The following is a 23,257-nucleotide window of genomic DNA, read 5'->3' as shown; positions in this document are numbered from 1 at the left end:
TTATATAATATAGAGAAAAGGTTTAGGGGAAGGAAACATACTTATTCAGCTTGACTCTAAAACTAAACTCATCATTTATTTATTATCTGGGGAAATAGAGAAAAACTAAACAAAGAATAGGAAGGTCTCCTACTCTGTACCTTGAAAGAAGTCCGGGAGCTGACTTATAGGATGTGGTGGAATAGTAAAGAAAATAACTATTTCCCATTTTCCCCAAACCTGAAATTCTTTCCATCATTAAACTGCTTTTGTTGGAGAATTTGAAAATGAGGGAGCAAGTGAAACCACCAAGTGGCTCCAGGGTTCTTTGCATTGTTCTATTTGTAAGTCATTTAGTTCTTATGTTTTGACTACAAGATTTGTTTAATTTAAGGAAAAGTGAGTCAATGGCATTCTCCTTAGAAGAGCAAAACTGTTTGATTCTTCCTAATTAGGCCAACCACATGAATTACACAGAAATCTTCAAAAATGTCTTTGTAGTATTAAATATACCAGATAAACATCTGCTTTTTCCTCCACATTTTCCTGAAGAAGTTATAAACCCTGGCTGCTTTAGAGAGTGTCTTTTGCCACAAAATCCAATATCACCAGTAGGTTTGGGGATGATACTTTTCTTATCTTTAAGAAAAAGGAGAGGTGGGGGCAGCTGGGTAGCTCAGTGGATTGAGAGTCAGTCCTAGAGATGGGAAGTCCTGGGTTTAAATCTGGATTCAGGCACTTCCCAGCTGTGTGACCCTGGGCAAATCACTTAACCCCCATTGCCTAGCCCTTACCACTCTTCTCTGCCTTGGAGCCAATACACAGTATTGACTCCAAGACGGAAGGTAAGAGTTTAAAAAAAAAACAAACAAAAAAACCCGAGAGGTTTCTTGGGAATGTTTTGAGTCTTAGATATGTCTATTAATTGATGGGGGAAAGTGTGCAGACCACATCCCTTTTCATTGAGCCAATGATTGTCTGCTTGGTTTTATAGCTGAAACTTAAAAAAAAAGTAATATTCCCCATGAAGCAAGACAACAGTTCTAGTGAATAAAATGTAATCCAATCAAATTCTTCTTTTTCACAGAAAGTGAAAACATCAGTAGGACCTCTCTCCTCATGCTTATCTCCTGTTTGACATGCAATGACATTATCCTGCTATAGCTAGGGACAAATCCATAATGCCTATTATAATTACAGGGTTTAATAAGCAGAGCAGAAGAGGTGGATGTGGGTGCAGAGAAACTTCTCACTGGAGACACTTCAGGAATACAAATCACTAAGTGTAGCCATCAACCTACTTGCATAAGGTAGAGTCCTACCAGGATTTACAATCCTTCAAAGGCAGAAAATACTGAACTATAATGGCTGATTTTTGAGGAAATAATTTCTAGAATTTGTAGAATTTCTGCAGCTAAATGATTTTTTGTAGACACACATTAAAATAAATTTCATTTTGTTTTCAGATTCAACCTAGTGAATTAACATATCACATACATATCGTATAACATTCATGCACATAAGTTTTCATATCTCTATAAGTAAGCCAATATTTTGCTAAAGAGTCATAAGGTTTCATTTGAGGAAAATAGGAGCAAAAGCAAGCTTTTTTGTTTTTAAACCCTTACCTTCTGTCTTAGAATTTATACTAAGCACTAACATACAAAGAGCAGTAAGAGCTAGGGAGTTAAGCGACTTGTCCAGGGTCCTCTAGCTAGACTTGAACCCAGGACCTCTCATCTCTCTATTCACTGAGTCACCTGGTTTCCCCAAAAAGAAGCTTTTAAAAAGCACTTCAATTTATAATAAACAAAAGGGAAACACACTTATATAAAGTTGGAGAAAATATTCAAACCTGATTAAAGAACTGAAGCCCTTAACCCAGAGTGAATTTTGAGTATTAGAGATCAGCAGGTAATAACTGGTGATAAGAATTATAATAATAAAATGAAAGGACCAGATAAAGCACTGTTAATCCTCCTATAAATTTTATAGCATGACAAATATTATAGTTTATTTGCAGGTTTAGTAAAAGTAAATCAATTATTCTTATCTTACCATGCTAGAATTTCTTATTCATTTCTTTGGATGACAAAATGGAAATGATTTAAGATTTTTTTTTTTGCAAAAGTACTTCTGTCTGAAATGTCTGCAAAATATATGACACATGTCTAACTTACAAGCCTATGGTGAAAAATTTATGCATGTTAGCACCAAGCAACTAGTAAACCCTATAATAGAGAAAAAGGATTCAATAAACAAGAAATGCAGCTGATAAATAATAGATCAACAAACATTTATTTAAGCACCTACTATGTGCCAGGTACAGTGCTAAGCACTTTAGATACAAAGATAAACAAAATACCACCTGCTTTCAAGGTGTTCACGGTCTAATGGAGAGTACATTAGGTATCAAAAATGGCATTATGCCTTACCACCACTGTCATCATAATAATAGTAGTAGTAATAATTCACATTCGTCATCATGGGCAAGTCACATTATCTCTCTAAGCCTCAGTTTCTTCATCCAAAAAATGGTAGTAATAACGCTTGCAGTGAAAGGAAGTGTAGCCCAATTGAGACTTAGGCTCAGGAAGACAGGTCCAAGTCTGATGTATGTTTACTGGCTGAGTGTCTTTGGGCAGATCATTTATTTAACTTCCTGGTCTGTCAAAAAAAAACTATAAATTGCAAATTGGTTGCAGATCTGCATCGGTAGAAGGAATCTCTTTACTAGGAGATCCCTGTAATAAAGAAATCAAAGCAAAACATTGTCCTAGAAAATTGTGAGGAAGCATTTCGTAAACCTGAAAACAATGCATAAATTGAAGTTGCTCTTAAAATCTCTGTTTTGCAGGTGAGTTAAACTAAGACAGAGAGGTTGAAGTGACTTTATTATGGGCAGCAAGGTAACGAGTAACAGAGCCAGAAAGAATCAATTATTGTAGAAATCCATAAATGGATACAAGTATAATTGAATCAATCTTCTGGCCTTACATTTTGGAAATTTGTAAAAAGTAGTTTTGTTCAAAATTTCAGCCTATGTAAAAGCTATAGAAAAAGTTTCTTTATAAGCAAATTTGTATTTTAAGTCTATCATCTTTGAAATAGGTTTTTATGGTTACTTTGGTCACATAAGGAGAAGATAGGACTCGTTGGGAAAGACCGAAGGCAAATGGAGAAGGGGACGGCAGAGGATGAGATGGATAGATTGTCTCATGGAAGCAATGATCATGAGCTTAGACAGACTTTGGAGAAACCAAAGATAATGGACTATCTTCCATTAGGTAGTAGAAGATATTATATAGGAGGTACGTCCTCCTATATAATGAGATAAAGGAGGAGAGAAGGGCTTGGTGCGCGAGGGTCGATGGGGTCACAAAGTCAGACATGACCAAATGATAAAAATATGGTGTTAAAATACCAGATAGTTCAGTCAACCAAAAAGAACCAGGAAAAGTCCAAGGCACGTCATTTAGATAGAAAGTAATAAATGGCAAGGACTGCCAGACCATATTGTAAACTGAAGGTTTCTGGAAAGAGGTAAAAATCCAAGAAAAAGAAACCGCCAATCTGAAATAACTGAACCAACAGAGTCTGGGGCAATGCAGGATAAAAATCCTCTGATGCATGACAATGAAGGCTTCACGAAGAAGATTGTTAATCCCATTGCAAATAGCACATGTGATATGGATAATGCAAGGACCTCAGGCCTAAGATGATTTTACTACAATGTAAATCTTGCACAAGCTGCTCTCTAGGGAATTTTGATGATTCATTTCTCTATTTCGCATTGGAACACTAAAGAACTTTTTTGATAATTGCCCATAGTTTTGAGAGATACAAGTTCTCCCTCAGTGAAGCACCAGGACACTAGATTCTAGACCCAAAGCTATTTCTTCATAAGCATTTACACACCTGGAATTTTTTATTGCCTTTCAGAAAACACATCTAAATTCACCAGATTCAGAAAGTACTTTATTATAATCACTGAACTTAGGAAATTCAAATGAGTTGTACAAATAAGGCTTGTGTGAGTGAGCTGTAAAATACAAAATGCTCTGCTTTTTAAGATGTCTTTTTTAAAATCTTGAATTACATTTTTAGCTATGATGAGTTTATCTCATTTCTGAATGGAGGAGATGAGCTGGCCTAACATCTTGACTTTATTGATGAGAAAACTCAGGCTTAGAGAGATTATGGTGATTGAATTGGGTCCTACCGCTCTGGTTAGTAGTAGAACTGGTACCAGACAGAACTCGGGCCCCAGAATTCTTTCGCCTACACTCTCGTTGGCTCTGTGGACAAGGGTTTCTCACTCTTTTAAGTTTCTTGGCTACCAGCCCATCCACTGATAATTACTTATCCCTGACCACTGAAAAGGGGCAGAGAACTCCTCATTTAAAGAATTCCTGGGGGTAAAACAGAATCCTTTTAGGATGTAAATAATCACTACCTAACTTCTGATTTTCTTACTTCAGATTATCATTAAAAACCCACACATCTCTTCAAGAGCTAATTATAGCTATTCATATCTATGACTCCTATTTTGGGGGAGTACGCTCACTATGATTAACAGATAGACATCTGAAATCTCTCATTTTCCTCCCTGGTGATAGTAAAGAAAATGTGGAAAAGTTGCTGGTAAAAACCTCACTTTGGAAGTTCAAAGATCAACCATATAAAAAACAGACCTACCCTGAAATCAAAATTTGGGGCCTTCATTTTCTAGACACAAAAATCATATTAAAAAAAATTTTTAACATATGTTAGGAGGAGGGGTGAACTTTTTTCAAGCAGAAAAATCCTAACTTTTAGAGTAATTAGTCATTTTAAGGAAGAGGAAGGGAATAAACACATATGTAATCCCCATTGCTAAGTGCTTTATATTCTTCCTCCTTACCCCCAGAGCTGGCAAGGACCAAAGAAGTCATCCAGTCTAATGCCTTTCTTTTTCAGATGAGGAAACTGAGGGCAAGAAGAGAGTTAATTATCAAACTTTTTGTGAGTCTGTTTACCATCTGATGGCTAAAGGAGTCCAGGCATAAAAATTTCTATCCAATGACGGAGTCATATTTATAAACTACCCCTGGAGTACATGAAGTTGCCAAATTACTTCATTTATATATTTATATTACAGAATGTTATTCCAAAATATTCTCTAGGCTATGTACCACATAACACAACAAAGATAAAATTGAACAGCCTAATGCTTTTTTTAAAAAAAGACGTTCATTTTATGATGTGTTTTTAAATAACTACAATCACAATCATATGTCAAAAGGGGGAATGGAGAGGGGGAAGAGGGAAAAAATAGACTGAGAGTTCAGGAAAGCACATGGAGAAATCACTTGGGAAAGAAATGAGGGACACTGGGTATAGACATAAGAAAAAGGCTACATTTGTGGCCATCTGCCTCTAGTTTGATTTTCCCAGATTTCTTTTTAAGAGGAATAAGAATGTATTTTCAGATGTTTTGAAAATAACACAAAAGCAGCATCTTATTTATACACACAGTATCATATGAGTGTATACTTATAAAACATCAGTCATCTGAGTTAAAATTGACATGTTCCTAGGACTTAAAGAAATCCATGCTAGTTATAAAGAGATCAAGAAAATAATCATTACACATTAATAAATTGTTTGATTTTCTTTCTTATTACCTTTTAGTTAAGTCCTCATTAAACTGGAGGTTGGGGTGGGGGAAAAAACAGAAAAAGGACTAAACTGCAGGGAGACATCTGTGTTCTCTTATTCTGGGTTATAGCCTAGTATGGTGCCTTGCACATAGCTGGCAAATAATCTATATTTCTGGAATGGCTGTTGATTTGGGAAGAAGCAAACAGGAAGTTAAAATGAATATGATTTGGAGGAGAATGGGCAGGACTAGCTAATGTAGCTAGAAACAATAAAAACTTCAGTGAATATAATAAGCTTGGAGCTGGAAGGGTCCTTAAAATTCATTTGGTCCAATGACTTCATTTTACAAATCAGGAAATTGAAGCCCACAGTGGTTAAGTAACTCACTCAAGGTCACGTAAGCAATAAAAGGCAGAGATGAGATTTGAACTTAGGGCATCTGACTCCAAACATGGCTGCTAGAGAACATTTTTGCAAGGCAAAAATAACAACAAACTCCATATTTTCTCTTGGGTTTCTACCTTCTCTTTCTTTGTAACTGTTATCTTCTCTCCTGTCTGTCCCTCTTAGTTTTAACTTTATTTATAATATCCAGTGTTATTTTGTTGCATTATGTATACTTTTAAGTTCCTCAGTCCATAACTATGCAAACTCTTTAGAGGTAGCTGGTAGCTACAGTGGATAGAGAGCTGGCCCTGGATCCAGGAAGATTTGTGTTAAAATATGACTTCAGACACATATCAGCTGTCTAACTTAACTGCTGTTTGCAAGTCACTTAACTGCTGTTTGTCTCAGTTTCTTCAAATACAAAATGGGGATCATAATAGGAACTACAAAACTGTTATGAGGATCAAATGAGATAATATTTGTCAAAAGTGCTTAGTACAATGCCTGGTACATAGAAGGCACCATATAAATACTTATTCCCTTCCCCTCTCACTATTTATCATAGTGTTTAGAACAGTAAACTCTCTTAACCAGCAATTCCACCAATAACTGATACTCAAACGGAATTCTGCACTGCTACAAGATCTGAATGTACTTCCTGAACTGTCAAAAATTAAATCACATCCATTATAGTTTTTGTTTGGTCAATATTCAGGCTCTTTGAAAAATGGTCCCTCAAGATGTGGGAAAATTGGGACTCTAATGCACTGTTGGTGGAACTCTAAACTAATACAAGCATTCTGAAGAGCAATATGGAACCATGCCTAAAGTGCCATAAAACTATGCATACCCTTTGACACAGCAATACCACTACTGGGTCTGTATCCCAAAGAGATAAGCAATATGGGAAAAGGATAAACTTGTACAAAAATGTTTTTTGGAGCTCTTTTGGTAACTTCAGAGAATTGGAAACTGAGGGGATGTGCATCACTTGGAGACTGCTGAATGAGCTGTGGTATATTGTTGTAATGGAAAACTATTGCACCATAAGAAATGATGAAATGATGAGTTCAGAAAAATCTAGAAAGATTTATATGAACTGATGCAAAGTGAAGTGAGCAGAACCAGGAGAACATTGTATACAGTAATGGAAATATTGTAAGATGATAAACTGTGAAGGATTAATCAGCAAAGCAAGGTTTCAAGATAACCCTAAGGGATCATGATACCACAGCCAAAGAAGGAACTCTTAGAATCTGATTTCCATCCTTCACTTTATTTCATTCAAGAATTTTTTAATGTGATATGTCTTTTGTCATAGGATGAGCAATATGGAAAAATGTTTTGGATGAAAACACTGACATAACTAAGTTATATTATATCAGATTATCTATCTATATATCTACATATATATCAGTTACATCAGACTATTTACTGTCTTGGGGAGGGAGAGAAAAATCACAAAATGTCAGAAAACAGTTGTCAAAAATTGTTTCTACATGTAACTGAAAAAATTTCAATTTAAATATGAAAAAAGAAAATAAAAATGGTCCCTCCCCTGTGGTAAGATAATGCTCTATTAACTACGGTATCTTATTGACTAGAATACACTTTCCCAATTTGTACCATTTATTGTATATTGCTATGCTAGTATCTATATATAGTTAATACAGCTCATTCTATTCTAGGTCTTGGAGATAGCAAATGTGTAACAAATTAGAGAGGGGATAAATTTTTAGTTATTCTAATGATTCTTACAGTCAACAAGGAAAGATCAAAAGATATCATTTTTTAAAATCATTTTTCCCTCAATAATATTATTGTGGTTCTCTCTAATAATTATTGCTTCTGTACAAGTTGTGGGTTGTCAGTACTGATTTGATTTAAGCACTGCTTCCCAAGTGTCTTTGTATTTACATGAACTGACTTGTTAAATTATGCAGCATTAATTAGCTGTTCATGTTGAAAGATATGCATTGCTAACAGTTCTGATTTAAATGTAATCCATACTCAAAGATCCACACTGTGAGTAAATTCAGCATAAAGGTAATAGCCCAAACTCACCAGTTTCAATCTTCAGTTCCTTTACAAGGACAAAGAAGTTAAACTGAGTCAACATCTGAATGGAGACTCAGTAAAAAAAAAATCACTGAATTCATTTTTGAAGTTTCAATGAAAAATCTAGATGTTTTCAAAATATTCAGCATTATACAAACCATCCAGAATTTAACTTTTGTTTTCTGAAATTTTTTATCCATATGTTTGGCATTGTGTATAACAAGTCATGGAGTTTGAAGGCGGTGTTAGGAGCTCTAACCCTTCATTTTACAGAAGAGGAAACTGAGCCCCAGAGAGGTTTAAAAACAACAAATTTGTCAAAGTCTTCCCCAAGTAGTAAAGTGAATAGGAGGATTCAAATCTGGGTCTTCTAACTCCTGATCCAGGGTTCTTTCCACTACACCAAACTGAGTCTAAAATACTGACCTCTCCAAACCCTAACCCTTTTAACATTTTTTTCCTCTTCAAACTGTGTATACTGAAAAGAGTCTTAGGATAATTCCCAAACTAGAATATCAGGTTTTTAAATTCATATTGTGGCTGTCCATGATCTTTATCTCTTCCAGAAGGACCTTTACAAATGAAATCACATATCCATAAGGCCATCAGACTACAGATAACTATAGGCAATGAAAAGCAAGCAGCATTTCTTTAAAAAATAAAACTAAATATTGCTACTTTTCTTTTTAGCAGAGGTACAAAATATAATATATTAAATATGGCCTGAATATATATTATGTGATTTATATAAATATATGTATGTATGTATGTATGTGTATTAAAACTTAGTTTTACCAAAGTGGGAGGGGAGGATAGACAGATTTGGAATCTTCTTCTTCTAAAGGATTCTCCATAGGATTCTTTTTTTTTCTCTCCATAGGATTCCATTGAAAACAATCAATATAATAATAAAATCACAAAATGTTAGCACTGAGGGGAACCTTAAACATCATCTATTCAACTTCCATTTTGTTTACTGAGGAAGAAAGTGAAGCCCCAAGAGGTCATTTTTAAGGTAACTTTTCAATTACTGTGCCTATTCCAAAAGGCTTCCCTGAACCAGCACTTCTACATTAACGTGAGAATCAAGGATCTTTTTAAGGAAGGCTACCAGTACAAGAAAGTTTGGGAATCTAGCCCGACCAGGTCTTACCTTTATACAAGGATGACTGAAATATGACTTCTTTGTGAGAACCATCCAAATTCCAGGACAAAAAGTCCATGAATGACAGTTTGGTGTAGTGGTATATCCATGGGCTATAGTATCTTAGGGCTCAGTTCAAATCCTGGCCCTGCTACTTATGGTCTATGAGATTTGGGGCAAGGCACGTGACCTCTCATAGCATCTGCTCCCTCAACTGTGAGAGAGTTGAGCTAGAACTTCACATTTTTTCACAATTGGTCCTTGAAGTCCATGAAAAATTTTAATAAATAACTAATTCATAATTATCTGGTTTTTAAATTATAAATTGTATGATTATATAAATTATTTATAAATATTAATAAATGCTAGAATTCCTGTTTTCTGGAAGTCCAGAGCCAGGAAAACCTTGAGGATCAACTGGTTTATTCAGTCCAGTAGTCCTACTCTCAGGGATTCATTTCAGAGGGTGTGAATCCTGACCACGTGGATATTTTCTGACACCCAAAGAAAGGGGTTAACTCAAAATGTAGACCTAATACCAGTGTGCCTGCTTCACATTCTCCTGATTCAACATTGCTCAGTCTCAGTGCTATGTATTTCTACTTCTATGTCTCCTTTTCTTTTAAATAGTTTGAATTTAAAGCAGATAGGCAGGCTGCCAACAGAACTAGCTCCACCCCTCCTCTAAGCTCCTACAGCACTCTCTATCTCATTCACTTGGCATTTATCATACAATGCCTCATATTTCAGTTAGCTTTTTCTATGTGTACATAGGATTTCCCTAAAAAGATCATGAGCTCTTGTTGGCAAGAGTGATTTCATTAGCCTCTTTGGATGTCCAAAAGACCTACTAGTGGGCCTTGCCATTGTAGATACACAATTATACTGTACATGAATGATGATTTAACAATTGTAGATCAGTTGCTCTGAGGGATTGTTAAGCTCCATCTGTGTGCATTGCACTATGTTACGTCCTGAGAATATAAAGTCAGAAACAAAACAGTCACTACCCTCACAAAGTATACAGCCTACTGGGAAGAGGAAGAGAGAGCATAGAACATTACACAAATAATGAAATACTAAATATATACCAAGTAATATAATTCCCAAAGGGAAAAATCACCAATGACTAGAGAAGATATGCAAAAGCCAGATGAGGGAAGCAGTAGGACCTAAGCTGTCCTTTGAAGATAAGAATTCTAAGAGGAAGAAGTGTATTCCACATATGGAGGTGGGAGATGGTTATAAGGAAATAGACTAGTTCAATTGGAATGGAGAGTATATGAATATACAATGGGGAGTAATAGGGAATAAAGCTAAGTGGGGAGGTGGGAGCTAAATTGTAGAGAGCTTTAGCTACAGGTTGAGGAATCTATAGTTTGTCCTAAGGAGCCATGAAAGATTTTTGAGTAAGATTATGATATGAAAGATCTTTGATCCTATCTTTTGATAGAGATTTTTGAGTAAGAGAATGATAGATAGATCTTTGTTAGAGGAAAATCCATTTTATAGCTTTATGCAAGATGGATTGGAGAAGAGAGTCAGTGGAATCTGAGAATTAGGAGACAGTGGCAATAGTTCTGGCCTGAGGGGGATAAGTCCCTGAACTAGGGTAGTGGATGTATCATTGGAGAGAAATGGACAAAAAACTAGGGATAAAGGTAGAATTGCTTCTAGTGAAGAATGGATGTCTTGACAACTAGTTAAATATGGGGCAGGTGAGAGAGACTGAAGAGTCAAGGATGCCTTGGAGAGTGTAACTTAAAGAATGATGATATCCTCCACAGATGGAAGTTTGGAAGAGGGGACAGGTTTTTTGAGTAAAAGATAATGAGTCCTATCTGAGACAAATTGATTTTAAAATACCAGTGGGTAGAAAAGTCTAGCACGGTGATTCCCAAAGTGGGTGCCACCGCCCCCTGGTGGGTGCTGCAGTGATCCAGGGTAGGGCGGTGATGGCCACAGGTGCATTTATGTTTCCTATTAATTGCTATTAACATTTAAAAAATTAATGTCCAGGGGGCTAAGTAATATTTTTTTCTGGAAAGGGGGTGGTAGGCCAAAAAAGTCTGGGAACCACTGGTCTAGCAGGTAGTTTGGTAATGTGGGGCTGTAGTTCAGGGGAAAAATATTTAGGCTAAATACACACATTTTTATAGATAAGATGATCAAACCCCTGGAAATTTAGATTTCCAAGAAAGGGTACAGAGAAGAGGGCTCAGGACAGAGAGCTGAGAGGACACAGCCACATTAGAGCATGGGAGTAGAAGGGTAATCCATTCAAAGAAGCTAAGAAGGAATCAACAACAGGTAGGAGGAGTATCAAGAAAGAGCAGTGTCAGTGAAACCAAGGGAAGAGAGAAATAAGAAAAGAGTATAAAGAGAAAGAGGAGGTTTTCAGTGTCAAAAGCTATAGAAAACCAAGAAAAATAAGGACAGAGAAAAGGCCACTGCATTTAGCAACTAGTAGATATTGGTAACTGTGGAAAGAACAATAATTATTTCAGCGTCAGACAAAGCATAGGATTTTAAAGTTGGAAAGGAACTAAATTGAAGATGGCTTCATCCAGTGCTTTATATAATAGATAAGGAATTTGAGGTCCAGATAGGAAGAGTGGGGTTGGCCAAAAGCTGTTTTAAAATTATGTAGTGCCAGAGTTGGGGGCTTGAGCTCAGATCCTAAGACTGTTATTCCAATGCTTGTTCCTGTTTATTGCACTGCCTCATCTCCTCAATGACAAAAATATCAAATCTGTTTACAACAAAATTCTGTTTCTCCAGAACCTGAAGGTATCTGAGCCTTCTGCTTAACCAGATGTCTTGATTTAACAGAGCTGCCATACCCCACAAAATATACTTTAGACCAAAACTATAACAATAATAATTTTTAAAGGTTCTCTAGGATCTCTCTGCATCCTGAGGATGAAAGTAAATCTCCTTAATTTAAATTTGGTGATTGCTAGGACATCCTATCAGGGTGTTTGTGGTACCTTTGAACATACATTATGTTAATTCAAGAGTAATTGACTTGCATAAAGTAGATTCACATCCTGTCATGTTTAATCCTAAAAGAGTCAAAATAAACTTCTCAGAGAAGATCTTTAAAATGGCAGGAGGCAATTGCTCAAAAATCGCTAAATTCCATCTGAGGTACCAGGAGTTTGGATTTATTTAGAGATTTATTCCATTTTGTTCTACTTGGATTCTATATGATACTTTCACTGTCTTATATGTCAGGGATTAATGAGACCACATCTGTCAAATACTGTGAGCTCCCTGGAGAAAAGTGCTACATGAATTTGTTATTTGATTACTAAGAAAGTTGGCCTTCTTAATCAGATAAACTACATGGGAGGGAGAAGGAGCTCCAGGAATTTGGTCCAGTGCGCTCGGTAGTAGCTCATGCACAACCTGAGTTATGAACATATATTAATAAAAGGAAAAGGATCTAAGGAGAAACAATGATAATTTGTCCACCATTATCCTCAAAGAATCACTTCGCATATCATTTTATTTTCATACCTTTGGAGACCTACCAGGCAATTTTTAGGAAGAAGCTTAAACCTGAATTTTGAAAACAAGATCATAAGATTTAAGAATGGAGAAACCACACAGATCCCTACTCCACAGCTCTCATTTACAGAGGAGATAACTAAGGGCCAAAGAAATTAAATAAATTGCCCAAGGTCTCAAAAGCAAGTAATAAGTAATAGAGTCACTTTTAGCAATCACTAAGAAAAATTACACCCAACCAAACCCTAACTTTCTTCTGGCCTTGAGGATATATTAATCCTTGGAAAATATTTTTTTCAAAATTATCATGTGTATAAATTCATTAAAAGAAATTATGTTTATACCATACCTGATTACATACCATATATAATCATCTTTTCAGTCATTTCTACAAGGCAGTTTTTCATCAAAGTTGAAAGATTTATGAAAATTACATTTTCTTTACTTACTTTTTTTTTTTAAACCACGCTAATTCTAAAATACTTCCTGTGGGACTTTATGGAGTTCCTGAATCATTTCTCTCCACCCCTCATGTCTGTAGCATTCTCTTTTATGAGGATGACTTAAAACGAAATAGATTTTGCCATTAGGCTAAGTCAAAGAAAATAAGAGATATGAATTGTAGGTGATATATGGTTGTTGCCCTGGTAACTTTTTAATTAATCCTAGTATCCTATTTTTGGCTGGCATTTAGAGGCAATCTCTGGGTAGGCTTTTGTCATTACAAAGGAATCAAGAGCTACATAGCTAAAGGGGCAAAGATCAAGTCTAGCCTTTATCCTCAGGGATTTATAGGCAGACCATAAAAACATTCTGCTCTCTTGCTCTCTCTCTCTCAAAAGCTATGTGTAGGGGACAGCTAATTTGCTTAGTGGATTGAGAGCCAGGCCTAACGATGGGAGGTCCTAGGTTCTAATCTGGCCTCAGACACTTCCTAGCTGTGTGACCCTGGGCAAGTCACTTGACCCCCATTGCCTGGGCCTTACCACTCTTCTGCCTTGGAACCATTCACAATATTGATTCTAAAATGGAAGGTAAGGTGTTTGTTTTTTTTAAGTTATGTGTATATGTCTCATCTTTCCAATTAAAACTGTGAGGTCCCTGAGGGCAGGGACCACATTTATATTTCTCTGTATCCCCCAAGCTTGTCTAGACTGTTCATAGTAGATGCTCAAGACAAACTTTTTAAGTGGTGGTGACCACAAAAATATAAAGGAAAACAACAACGAAACATTTCAGATTTCCGAACAATACAGTGACTTTTTGGTACAGGGGTGATGGGCTCTGGATGATGCATGTTGTCAGAAATGGCCAGTGTATGGACTTGTCTTGCTTACCTGTACTTAATTGCTATGTGGCGAGTAGGGGGAGGTCACTGGGAAATGATCCCGATGTTGAAAAATAGCATCAGGGGGCAGCTGGGTAGCTCAGTGGATTGAGAGCCAGGCCTAGAGACGGGAGGTCCTAGGTTCAAATTCGGCCTCAGACACTTCCCAGCTGTGTGACCCTGGGCAAGTCACTTGACCCCCATTGCCCACCCTTACCACTCTTCTGCCTATGAGCCAATACACAGAAGTTAAGGGTTTAAAAAGTAGCATCAGTAAAACATTAAAAAAAAAAACACAACTTGACTTGGAAAATGTGTCTATTCTATTACATGTCCATTGCATTCTTCCTCTTCTTCCATAGGCTAAAGATATTTCAGGAGTCTGCCTTCCCTGAGTCTCCAAGAAAACTCCTTAGAGGAGTCCAGTATGTGTGGAGATAGGAAAGAAAGTCTATAGGCTCTTTTTTTTTTTTTTTTTGTTAATTATTTGTAGGAACTCCAAAGGGAAGCTTGAACACCAACCTGGCTTCACATGTTTTCAGAGCTCTGGTAACGGGGAGAAAGCATCACTATTCACCCTGAACATTGAGAAGCTAGCAGTGGCTCTGGAATAGATGTAGTGGGGGCTAATGGAAGATCTACAGCCATGTCTCAAAATGGCTACTGAACTCAAGCAGACAATTTCCCTACCCTCCTAACTGTGTGTATCCATTTGGAGAGGCTCCACAGTGCACTCTAGAAATCCCTTGAGAGCCATTTCTATCTCCAGGGGAAACCATCCCTTTTTAATCCTCAAAAGGAGATGAATAGATACTTCTCAGGAGGTTCATTTACTGGTCTGAGCCATCATCTGCTTCCCATGAGCCAGAAGGCATGCCTGAAAACCATGGCACAGGCTTCAAGTTGCCACCTTTTTTTTCTTTTTTCTTCCTAAAGCCACACAAGTTTTAAAAACAAAAACACAAACACAAAACAAACTCACTGGGGCACATGAGGATGGGGCTACAAAGGACCCAATAATTTCAAAGTTGAGCCTGGAACTGAAGTTCTATTTAAATCTCCCAAGAATTATGCATTGTATCTGGTACAATACATAACTCTGAGTCTTATCATCAGAAGGATTTAGGCTCTTTTGTTGATTCAAAAGAAAGGGGAGGGGCTGGAGGGAAGGGGGCCTGAGATACCCATGGTACAGTCCCAACACAGTGGCTGTTCCTATCTGCCAACATTTGAATGGGAGACCATTCACAAGAACTGGATTCGGGGAGCTTTGGGGAGGAAAGAAATGGGAGAATGGTGAATGATTTGCATGAAAATAGGGGTCTACTCCCTAAATAGACTGAGTTTGCCTGAATGGATATTAAATGCAGCACTGGGTACCTCAACAAAAATCAAGGGCTGCCTTTGTCATCTTTTTTAATACCCAGATAGCCTACCCCTCCCCATCCCCCAAGCCTTTGCATGATGCATTACAAGGCACCCTTGTGGATGTGTGTGTGTGTGTGTGTGTGTGTGTGTGTGTGTGTGTGTGTGTGTGTGTGTGTTAACATCAAAGCACTTGGGAGTACCTTAGGAATAAAGTATCAGCCTCCATCCTGAATTCCCTGGCGCTCTCAGGGTTAAGTCACTCTTTAATGCTGCAGGAATGCAGATTTCGGGGCCTTATTATTTAAAGGCTGAGAGCAGGGCTACACATTCATTATTCTCATCATAGGGAAGGAGGGAGGCCGATGCATTCTAGTCACATACAATTAAGCTATAATTCTACAGCATGACAGACTAAACATACATGTCTAGACAGAGAAAAAAGGTGCTTTCAAATACATCCTTAGACATTTTCCAAGAGGATTTTATCTTGCTATGGAAAAATGGTAGGTGCAAAATTTGGCCTCATTAATGTCAATGGAAGTGAAGGATTTGCATGACTTAATTTCAAAAGGCTAGATTTTCATTCATTGTTAAAAACCTAGTTCCTAGGAACAAGAAATTTCAGGAAAAATCTCCCTTTGCTGAGGTTTTCTTTTAAGGCAAAATCATGGATTTTAAAGCAAAAGGAACCAATTGGAAAAGTTATCATATTGGAGATTATGTTAATTGCTCGCTTATTTGTTCAAACCAATGGCAAAATACATAAATACCAAGTGTTTATGCTTTATTTCATGGCTGAGGCATAAAAAAAAAAAACCTCAGTTGCAAAGTTCTTAATTCTTTCTTTATATCAGAGGGGTCCCAGGTGGAGGGAACTGTTGAAATTGTCTGAAGAAGTTAAAGAATCATCTTGTATGTAGCCATTACTACATTTGAAGTCCTGTCCCAGTCATCAGCTCTGTGCTAATCCCAGAATCTGTTGTGTCAATAAAATACCCCTTTTGTACTCCACTTCAGTCCAGTCATATTATTCAACAGGGGCTTTTGTTTTCTATCATTTCTGTCATGTCCCACTCTTTGTAACCCCATTTGGGGTTTTCTTGGCAAAGAGACTACAGTGGTCTATCAATTCCTTCTCCAGTTCATTTCACAGATGAGGAAACCAAGGCCAAAAGGGTTAAGTGACTTGCTCAGGGTCACACAGCTAGCTCGAAAGATTTGAACTCAAATCTTCTTGACTCCAGGCGCAGCACTCTATCCACTGCCCTACATAGATGCTCCCTGCTAAAGGGATTTAGCACTCTGTAATTCCCAGGATCCCCTGAAGATACTAGTGGTCTTTGGCCATATAAAACACAAACATTCCTCTATAAACAGCTTTCAATGTGATTTCTTTTTAAAGTTTACATTGAAGACACAGACATCTAAGGTTAACAGTTTTAGTAGGCAAAGTTAATGATCAAACTTGTCAAATCCCATCTGTTCTCACCTAGTAAAACAAAGAAGCAAGGGTTTCCGAATTTGGTTGTACTACAAATCACTTTGTCATACTGTTTCAAGTGCAGAGGCAAGAGAAAAGCATCAGAGGGAAAAGGAACCCAGAGGGCACTTTTAAATCTCTTTTTACTTCTTTAGGACAAAAATATTTTGAAAACTTTCCCTCAATTTTGTGTTCATTACATGTGAACCTTGGACCAAATTCCCATCATGCTTCTTATCCCCTCAAATGTTTTCTTCCATTGCTCTTGGATGTGATTGGCTCAGTAGAAGAAGCAGGTAAAGCGAGTCAGGGGAAAAAAGGTAATTTATCTAAAAAATGAGTTTGCAACACCTCTGTGGTAGGAAGTAATAAAGTGAATTGAAGCTGGTTACAGAAAAGAGCTTGAAGGGACCTCAGAGTTCACCTCTAACATCCTTGTTTTACAGATGAGGAAACAGAAACCAAGAGGTGGGAAGTGATCTGCCAAAGGCAGTAAATGGTAGAACTAGGATTTAAACTCAAGTCTTTTGATTCCAAAGGCAGTGAATACCCTTTCTATAGCACTACACTGTCTCAGCAAATGAATATTTTATTCATATGATTATATAAAACTAAGAAAAATTCAGGCTATTATTAAAATATTCAATTGTCAACTGAATATTATTAAATTAAATTGAACATTACTAAAATAGTCAATTCAATTTAGCCTAGGTGAATATGAAGCATAACTATGTATCTAACTTTTCCTCTCAAGGTAACTGGCCTGAACTGAGCCTATGCCCAGAGTTACCATGGGATTACCAACTGGTGTTCTACCTGATGACATTTTTGGCATGAATCAATAGCTCCAGAGCTTACTGAACAGCTGTCTAGGAAATGAATGGCAATCTTAGGCAAGCCATGAAGCCAAGTTCCAAAGACACAACTGCCCTCATTATTCCACTTGAGGCTGAAGCATTTAAAAAGGGGTAACATGAACTGAATATCTTTGCTGTTTATGCTTTCTCCATCTAGTGCAGAGAAGATTCCCACTTTTGGGATGATTGCTTTGAAACCATGCCTTAATAGTAATAATGCAACTGTATAAACCAATCTTAAATGGAAATTATGAAACAGGAACCCAAGTAGGAAAAATGGTAATCTTCCTCCTGGCTCGCTTAAAAGCATGAGCATGATTATTTTGAAGTTTCTATATAGGAACGATTTGGAATCAGCCACTTGGTTAATCTCTTTGAATGAAAACTTCTAGGCTCCTGCCTAAGAGTTCATAAGAACAAAGTCATTAGGGAAAACAGTGGCTATTGGCATGGAAATATAATTACTCATTTCCTGAATTATTTCTTTCCTGAATAATCATGGAGACAAAATCTGGGTGGGTGAGGCATTATGAGCTACAAAGAAAAAAGCAAGCAAGAATTCAACAAGAAAATTGTTTTGTTTGTTTGTTTAAAAACCCTTCCCTTCAAAAAATAAATTAAAAAAAACCTTCCCTTCCATCTTAGATTCAATATTAAGTATTGATTCCAAGGCAGAAGAATGGTAAGAAATAGGCAATGAGGGTTAAGTGACTTCCCTGGGATCATGTAGCTAGGAAGCATCTGAGACCAGATTTGAACCCAGGACCTCCTCTCTGTAGGCCTGACTCTTAACCTACTAAGCCACCTAGCTGCCCCCCCAACAAATGAGAGAGGTTTTGAGAGAACTAGAAAGAAGGTGAGAATGCATGATTTAAAAAAAATATGAATGATGGATGAGCAGAGAGTTGGATAAGAGACAAATAAAAGAGATGGGGGGGTATTGAAAAAAATTAGAGATCAGGGCCATTTGTCCACTCACCTTTTCAAGATGGTTTCTGTGTATTGTGGATCCATCATAAGGTCTCCTCTCCTATGTTTACATAGCCCTGTGGATGAGCTCTAGAGTCTGCCTTAGCCTTTACAGAATTGCAGTGAGTGGAGAGGCACTGACTGGATTTGGAAAGTCTTTTAGTGAAATCAGAAAATTGCTAATATCTTCCTTCTGTGGAGTCTGGTGAACTCTTTCCCCACCAAATGATCTGCAATGGAACTTGATGTCTGACTTACCCTTTATTCCTGTGTTGGTTAGGTAATTTCATTGCTCTCTGTGCAATTTCTATGTAGTATATCAGTGTCAGCCTAGGGATCTTAAATAGTGAGCTCCCAGAGGGAGGGATTAGCTATGAAGAATACTCTGTATATAGTGCTAGGCATAGCACCTTTTACTATTTGACAGTGACAAAGATCATGATTTCTACCCCCAAGAGAAAGAGAAAGCAAAGAAGAAAGCTATGTGATTTAGCAGAAAAGTCAACTGGATTTGAAGCCAGGATATCTGGGTTTGAGTTCTGGCTCTGCCATTTACTACTTGTGTGACCCTGAGCAATTAATTTTACTTCTCTGGGCCTCAGTTTCCTCATCTGTAAAACGAGAAAGATGGATTAGATGGCCCTCTGGATGGCACAGTAAGTAGGAGTTAGGAAGACCTGAATTCAAATCTTACCTTAGACATTTAGGGAAAATAACTTAACTAACCTGTTTCAGCTTATTTTCTTATCTGTAAGATGGGGATAATAATAGCACCTTCCTCACTAAGTAGCTGTGGGAATCAAATGAGATTACAAATACATACATATATACACCCTTATAATATGTATATATACACACACAAATAAAATCAATTCAATTTAAATTGATTCTATTCAAAATTTTAGTTGAATATTGATTCAATATCTATCTGTGTAAACTGATTTGTAAACTTTATAGTATTATATAAGTGCAATGTAGTATTATATATTAGAAAATTATTAGTAATAATGTCATATAGACTATGATTATAGTAGCAAAAGTCCTTCCAACTCCGTGTTTATGCCACTATGACTGCCTTGGGGATAAGTTCTCTTCCATGATAAATAGGGGGCAAGAAAGTATAGGGCCTACTCTAGGCAGAATGACCATCTATAAAACTAGATTTTGTCCCTCCAAGATCCAAATGTGATTTATCTGTTAAATGCCCCCAAAGAATTCTTCATTTACAATAATAATGTTGTTTAGTCATGTCTGGTTCTTCATGACCCCATTTGGAATTTTCTTGGCACAGATACTGGAGTGGTTTGCCATTTCCTTCTCCAGCTCCTTTTACAGATGAGGAAATATAGGCAAACAAAGTTAGGTCTTAGCCAAGGTCACACAGGTAGCAAGTGTCTGAAACCGGATTTGAACTTAGAAAGAAAAGTCTTCCTGTTTTCAGGCTTAGCACTCCATCCACTGGGCCATCTGACTGCTCACAATAATAATGACTTTCCACCAAACAAGGCATTGTTGTACTTCAATGAAGTAGACTGTAGGCCTCATTGACCATGTTGGGAATCCCATGTTGGTTTTAATAAGAATAAGAAAAATCTAATAAGCTGTCTTTAAGGAATTTTGGACAATAACTTCCACGAGATGAAAATAAACAAGCATTTGAACTTTTACCAGATAATTCTTGCCAGGAAAAAAAGTGGACTTTCCTTTATATTCACAAGGTGATGAAAGGAAGCCATGATTTCAGTGCCCTAAAAGGATTACCCATACTTTAATTAGTAATTAGTAAATTACCTTGTACAGTGTGACATCACAAACCCACAAAAATTTTCCTATTCCGATTTTCAGTAAAATCCAATAGTTCATCCCCCACATATGGAACACTATATGGCTTCATAGACACTTTCACTGAACCAGTTCATCACTCACTGCCATACCTCATTCAGTTCCAGTTGCTAGCCATCTGGCTAAATGAAAGCTATACATTCCGCCATCATCCTAGGGCATTCCATCCAACCTGACAGCCACAGAAGGCCCAGAAGAGACTTCTAGGACTGTTCATGAGTATGAGTCATGAAGATACTGACTGAGTTGGATCCTCAGTCTGTATGATGCTGTGGGACATTTCCCAGAAGGATATACAAGACAGGAATTTTATCTCAGTCAAAGAAATACAGAGCCCAGTTTCCCCTTGATCCAATACTAATAGACTAGCAGGAAGACTGAATGCATACAGGAAAAAAATGCCCAAATTGTGTATTACCCATAATTTAAGCAATATCCAAAGAGTAAGGAATGCCATTGTCTTATGGCCAGTTAACTCAATAGCATGCGGATGTAAGCCCCTCTCCCTCACCACATTCCTCCTTCTCCCCAGGCTGGATTTCTGTAGGGAGGGGAGTTTGTTCTGCCTCGTTCTAGAGACTACACTCAAGTTGTATTGAAAATTGCCATCACAAGGAGAATGGGGGGAGGCATGGCCACAAGCACACAAATCAGCCTACTCCTTGAGTAGTCATTCAGATTATATGCCTACTGAGAAGAGGCCATTAGCATTATCTACAGCATCATTTCCATATTTTTACCCCCAATCTTTTGCAAGATTTGTTTTCATTTCATGAAAGCTCTCATGTTAGTAGGATAGACTTGTCAGCTCTCCATTATCCCTGATCATTTGCATTGGGTTTAAAATGCCAACATGATTTTTGTTTCTCTCTCTAATGGTATCTGGCTAACATGAACAATAAAATTATTTTGCTTTTCCCGAGACTAAGCCAACTAGTTACAAGAGGAGGAGGCTCAGAACTACATTGCAGAGCAGAAGGAAATGAGCCTAGGATTATTTCCACTTAAGAATCCAGATAACCCACACATCGATATTGGAGAGTTAATTTGTGTTTTAAATGCTGTTGCTGTCTAAATATATTTGCGTCATCAAATAACACACAGAAATCTTTCTAAATTCTTGAAGTAGTTAAGAGGGCCTCATATAAAGAGGGTTCCCTTCATCAACAAATATGTCTTCATTTTAAACTCTGTATTGAAGAATATGAAAAAGTAAATTACCTCGAACATCAGGAGAAAATCGTGCAGAGTGTCGGGATACAAAAAGTTTCAGTTCTTGATCTAAGTTGCATTCAATCAGGTTTGTGTCCCATGATCGGATTCCTGAAGAGAAGGAAAAGAAAAGAGAGATGCCATGCATCCAGTTAGCCATCTAAAAGTGGTTTGGAAAACATCAAACATTTCCGGAATTTTAAGGAAGGATGTGGAAACTCCAGCCCTAGGGAGCTTTATGAAGGACTGTGGGTACCACAAAATTAGATACTCTTCTCTTCTTCTTAGAAGTCTAAGCAAATTTCATCTCAGTTAGGATAGAGTAGGGAAGGAGAAAGAGATACACAAGGGTGAACTCTTGACTTCTCATAAAATTTAAATGCTACTTCTCTGGACAAGTGAAAGACAACACTCATTAGGGAAATGACAGGCTCCACTCCAGGATGGGAACTGGAAGAATACGAAGAGAAACCCCAAGAGGTAGATTTTGGGAGTTATAAGGCCATTGGAATGTTCACTTGGTATCCAAGTGGGCTACTCATGGTTTGGGTGTGGTCTTAACTAAAGGAAAGGATATGTTGGGGTGAGAGGGGGTGGAGGGTAATGAAAAACAGAGGGGTCATTTCCAAGGCTTTTTCACTGTGGGTGTTGTCCTCTACTCTTCATAAGCCCAGCTTTGAATACTGTTTCTCCAATTCTGCAGTGCCAAGTCAAGGAAGGTTCTATGTAGTCTTGAACTTAAAAAGGCTGAAAAGACTTGGACTATCCTCCCTCCAGGCATATTACCTGAGCAAGTTGGCAGACAGCCCTTAATTCAATGTTATTTATACTTAAGTTTTCACATCCTGGGGCAAAAAAGAAAGTAACATTCAAAAAAAAAAAAACATCATGCCTCTTGAAAATTGAAGTTGATGGCTTGTCTACTCTAGGGAGAAAAAAGTTTCAGTTTCCTTTGTACAGAAAGGAAGCTACAGTCAGCTGAGAGATGAGGGTGGGAAGCAGGATGAAAGTAGATTTCCTGCACTGACAACCTCTGTGATCCCATCCTTCCTCTTTCTTTTGCCTGTTCTGCCATCTGGGAAGGGGTACCAGCCTCTGTGTGCATCTGTAGGCGAGGAGGTAAAGGAGATTGCACGGTGAACTTTGTATGTCTCCCTGATATGGCACTGAGCAGAGCAGGGAAGCATTGTTTGAGAGGGGGGCCTTTTCAAGGGTCATTCTACACAGAAACAGGCCAAGAAAGAACCCCTTAAGGATTCACAGATTATTCAAACTGGAAGAAAAGAGGCGGGGGCAGGTTAGACATTAAATATTCCAAGGGTTGCTAAGCTAGGTCTTATCAAAAATGCTTTTTTGGGGGATAATGGTATTTTGATATAATTCTTTTTCCTTTGTAATCTTTTTTCTTTTATATTTCCTTTTTTTACCTTTAAACACATTATTCTGATTATTCTATTATATTCTATTGAGAGTCTATA

The 23,257-nt window shown here is 37.4% G+C and overlaps 1 protein-coding gene across 1 annotated transcript in view; it reads right to left on the bottom strand.

Annotated features, from left to right (window-relative positions):
* The window catches only part of MAP1B (microtubule associated protein 1B), a 125,844-nt gene that overhangs the window by 93,607 nt on the left and 8,980 nt on the right, over positions 1-23,257 (bottom strand). Inside the window, exon 2 of the mRNA XM_044662990.1 lies at positions 21,789-21,890. Coding sequence (XP_044518925.1) covers positions 21,789-21,890 — 102 coding nt within the window. The remainder of the gene's footprint in view (positions 1-21,788; positions 21,891-23,257) is intronic.

Source organism: Gracilinanus agilis, chromosome 1, assembly GCF_016433145.1.
Source record: "Gracilinanus agilis isolate LMUSP501 chromosome 1, AgileGrace, whole genome shotgun sequence".
NCBI lineage: Eukaryota > Metazoa > Chordata > Mammalia > Didelphimorphia > Didelphidae > Gracilinanus > Gracilinanus agilis.
This window is presented reverse-complemented; position numbering and strand designations above follow the sequence as displayed.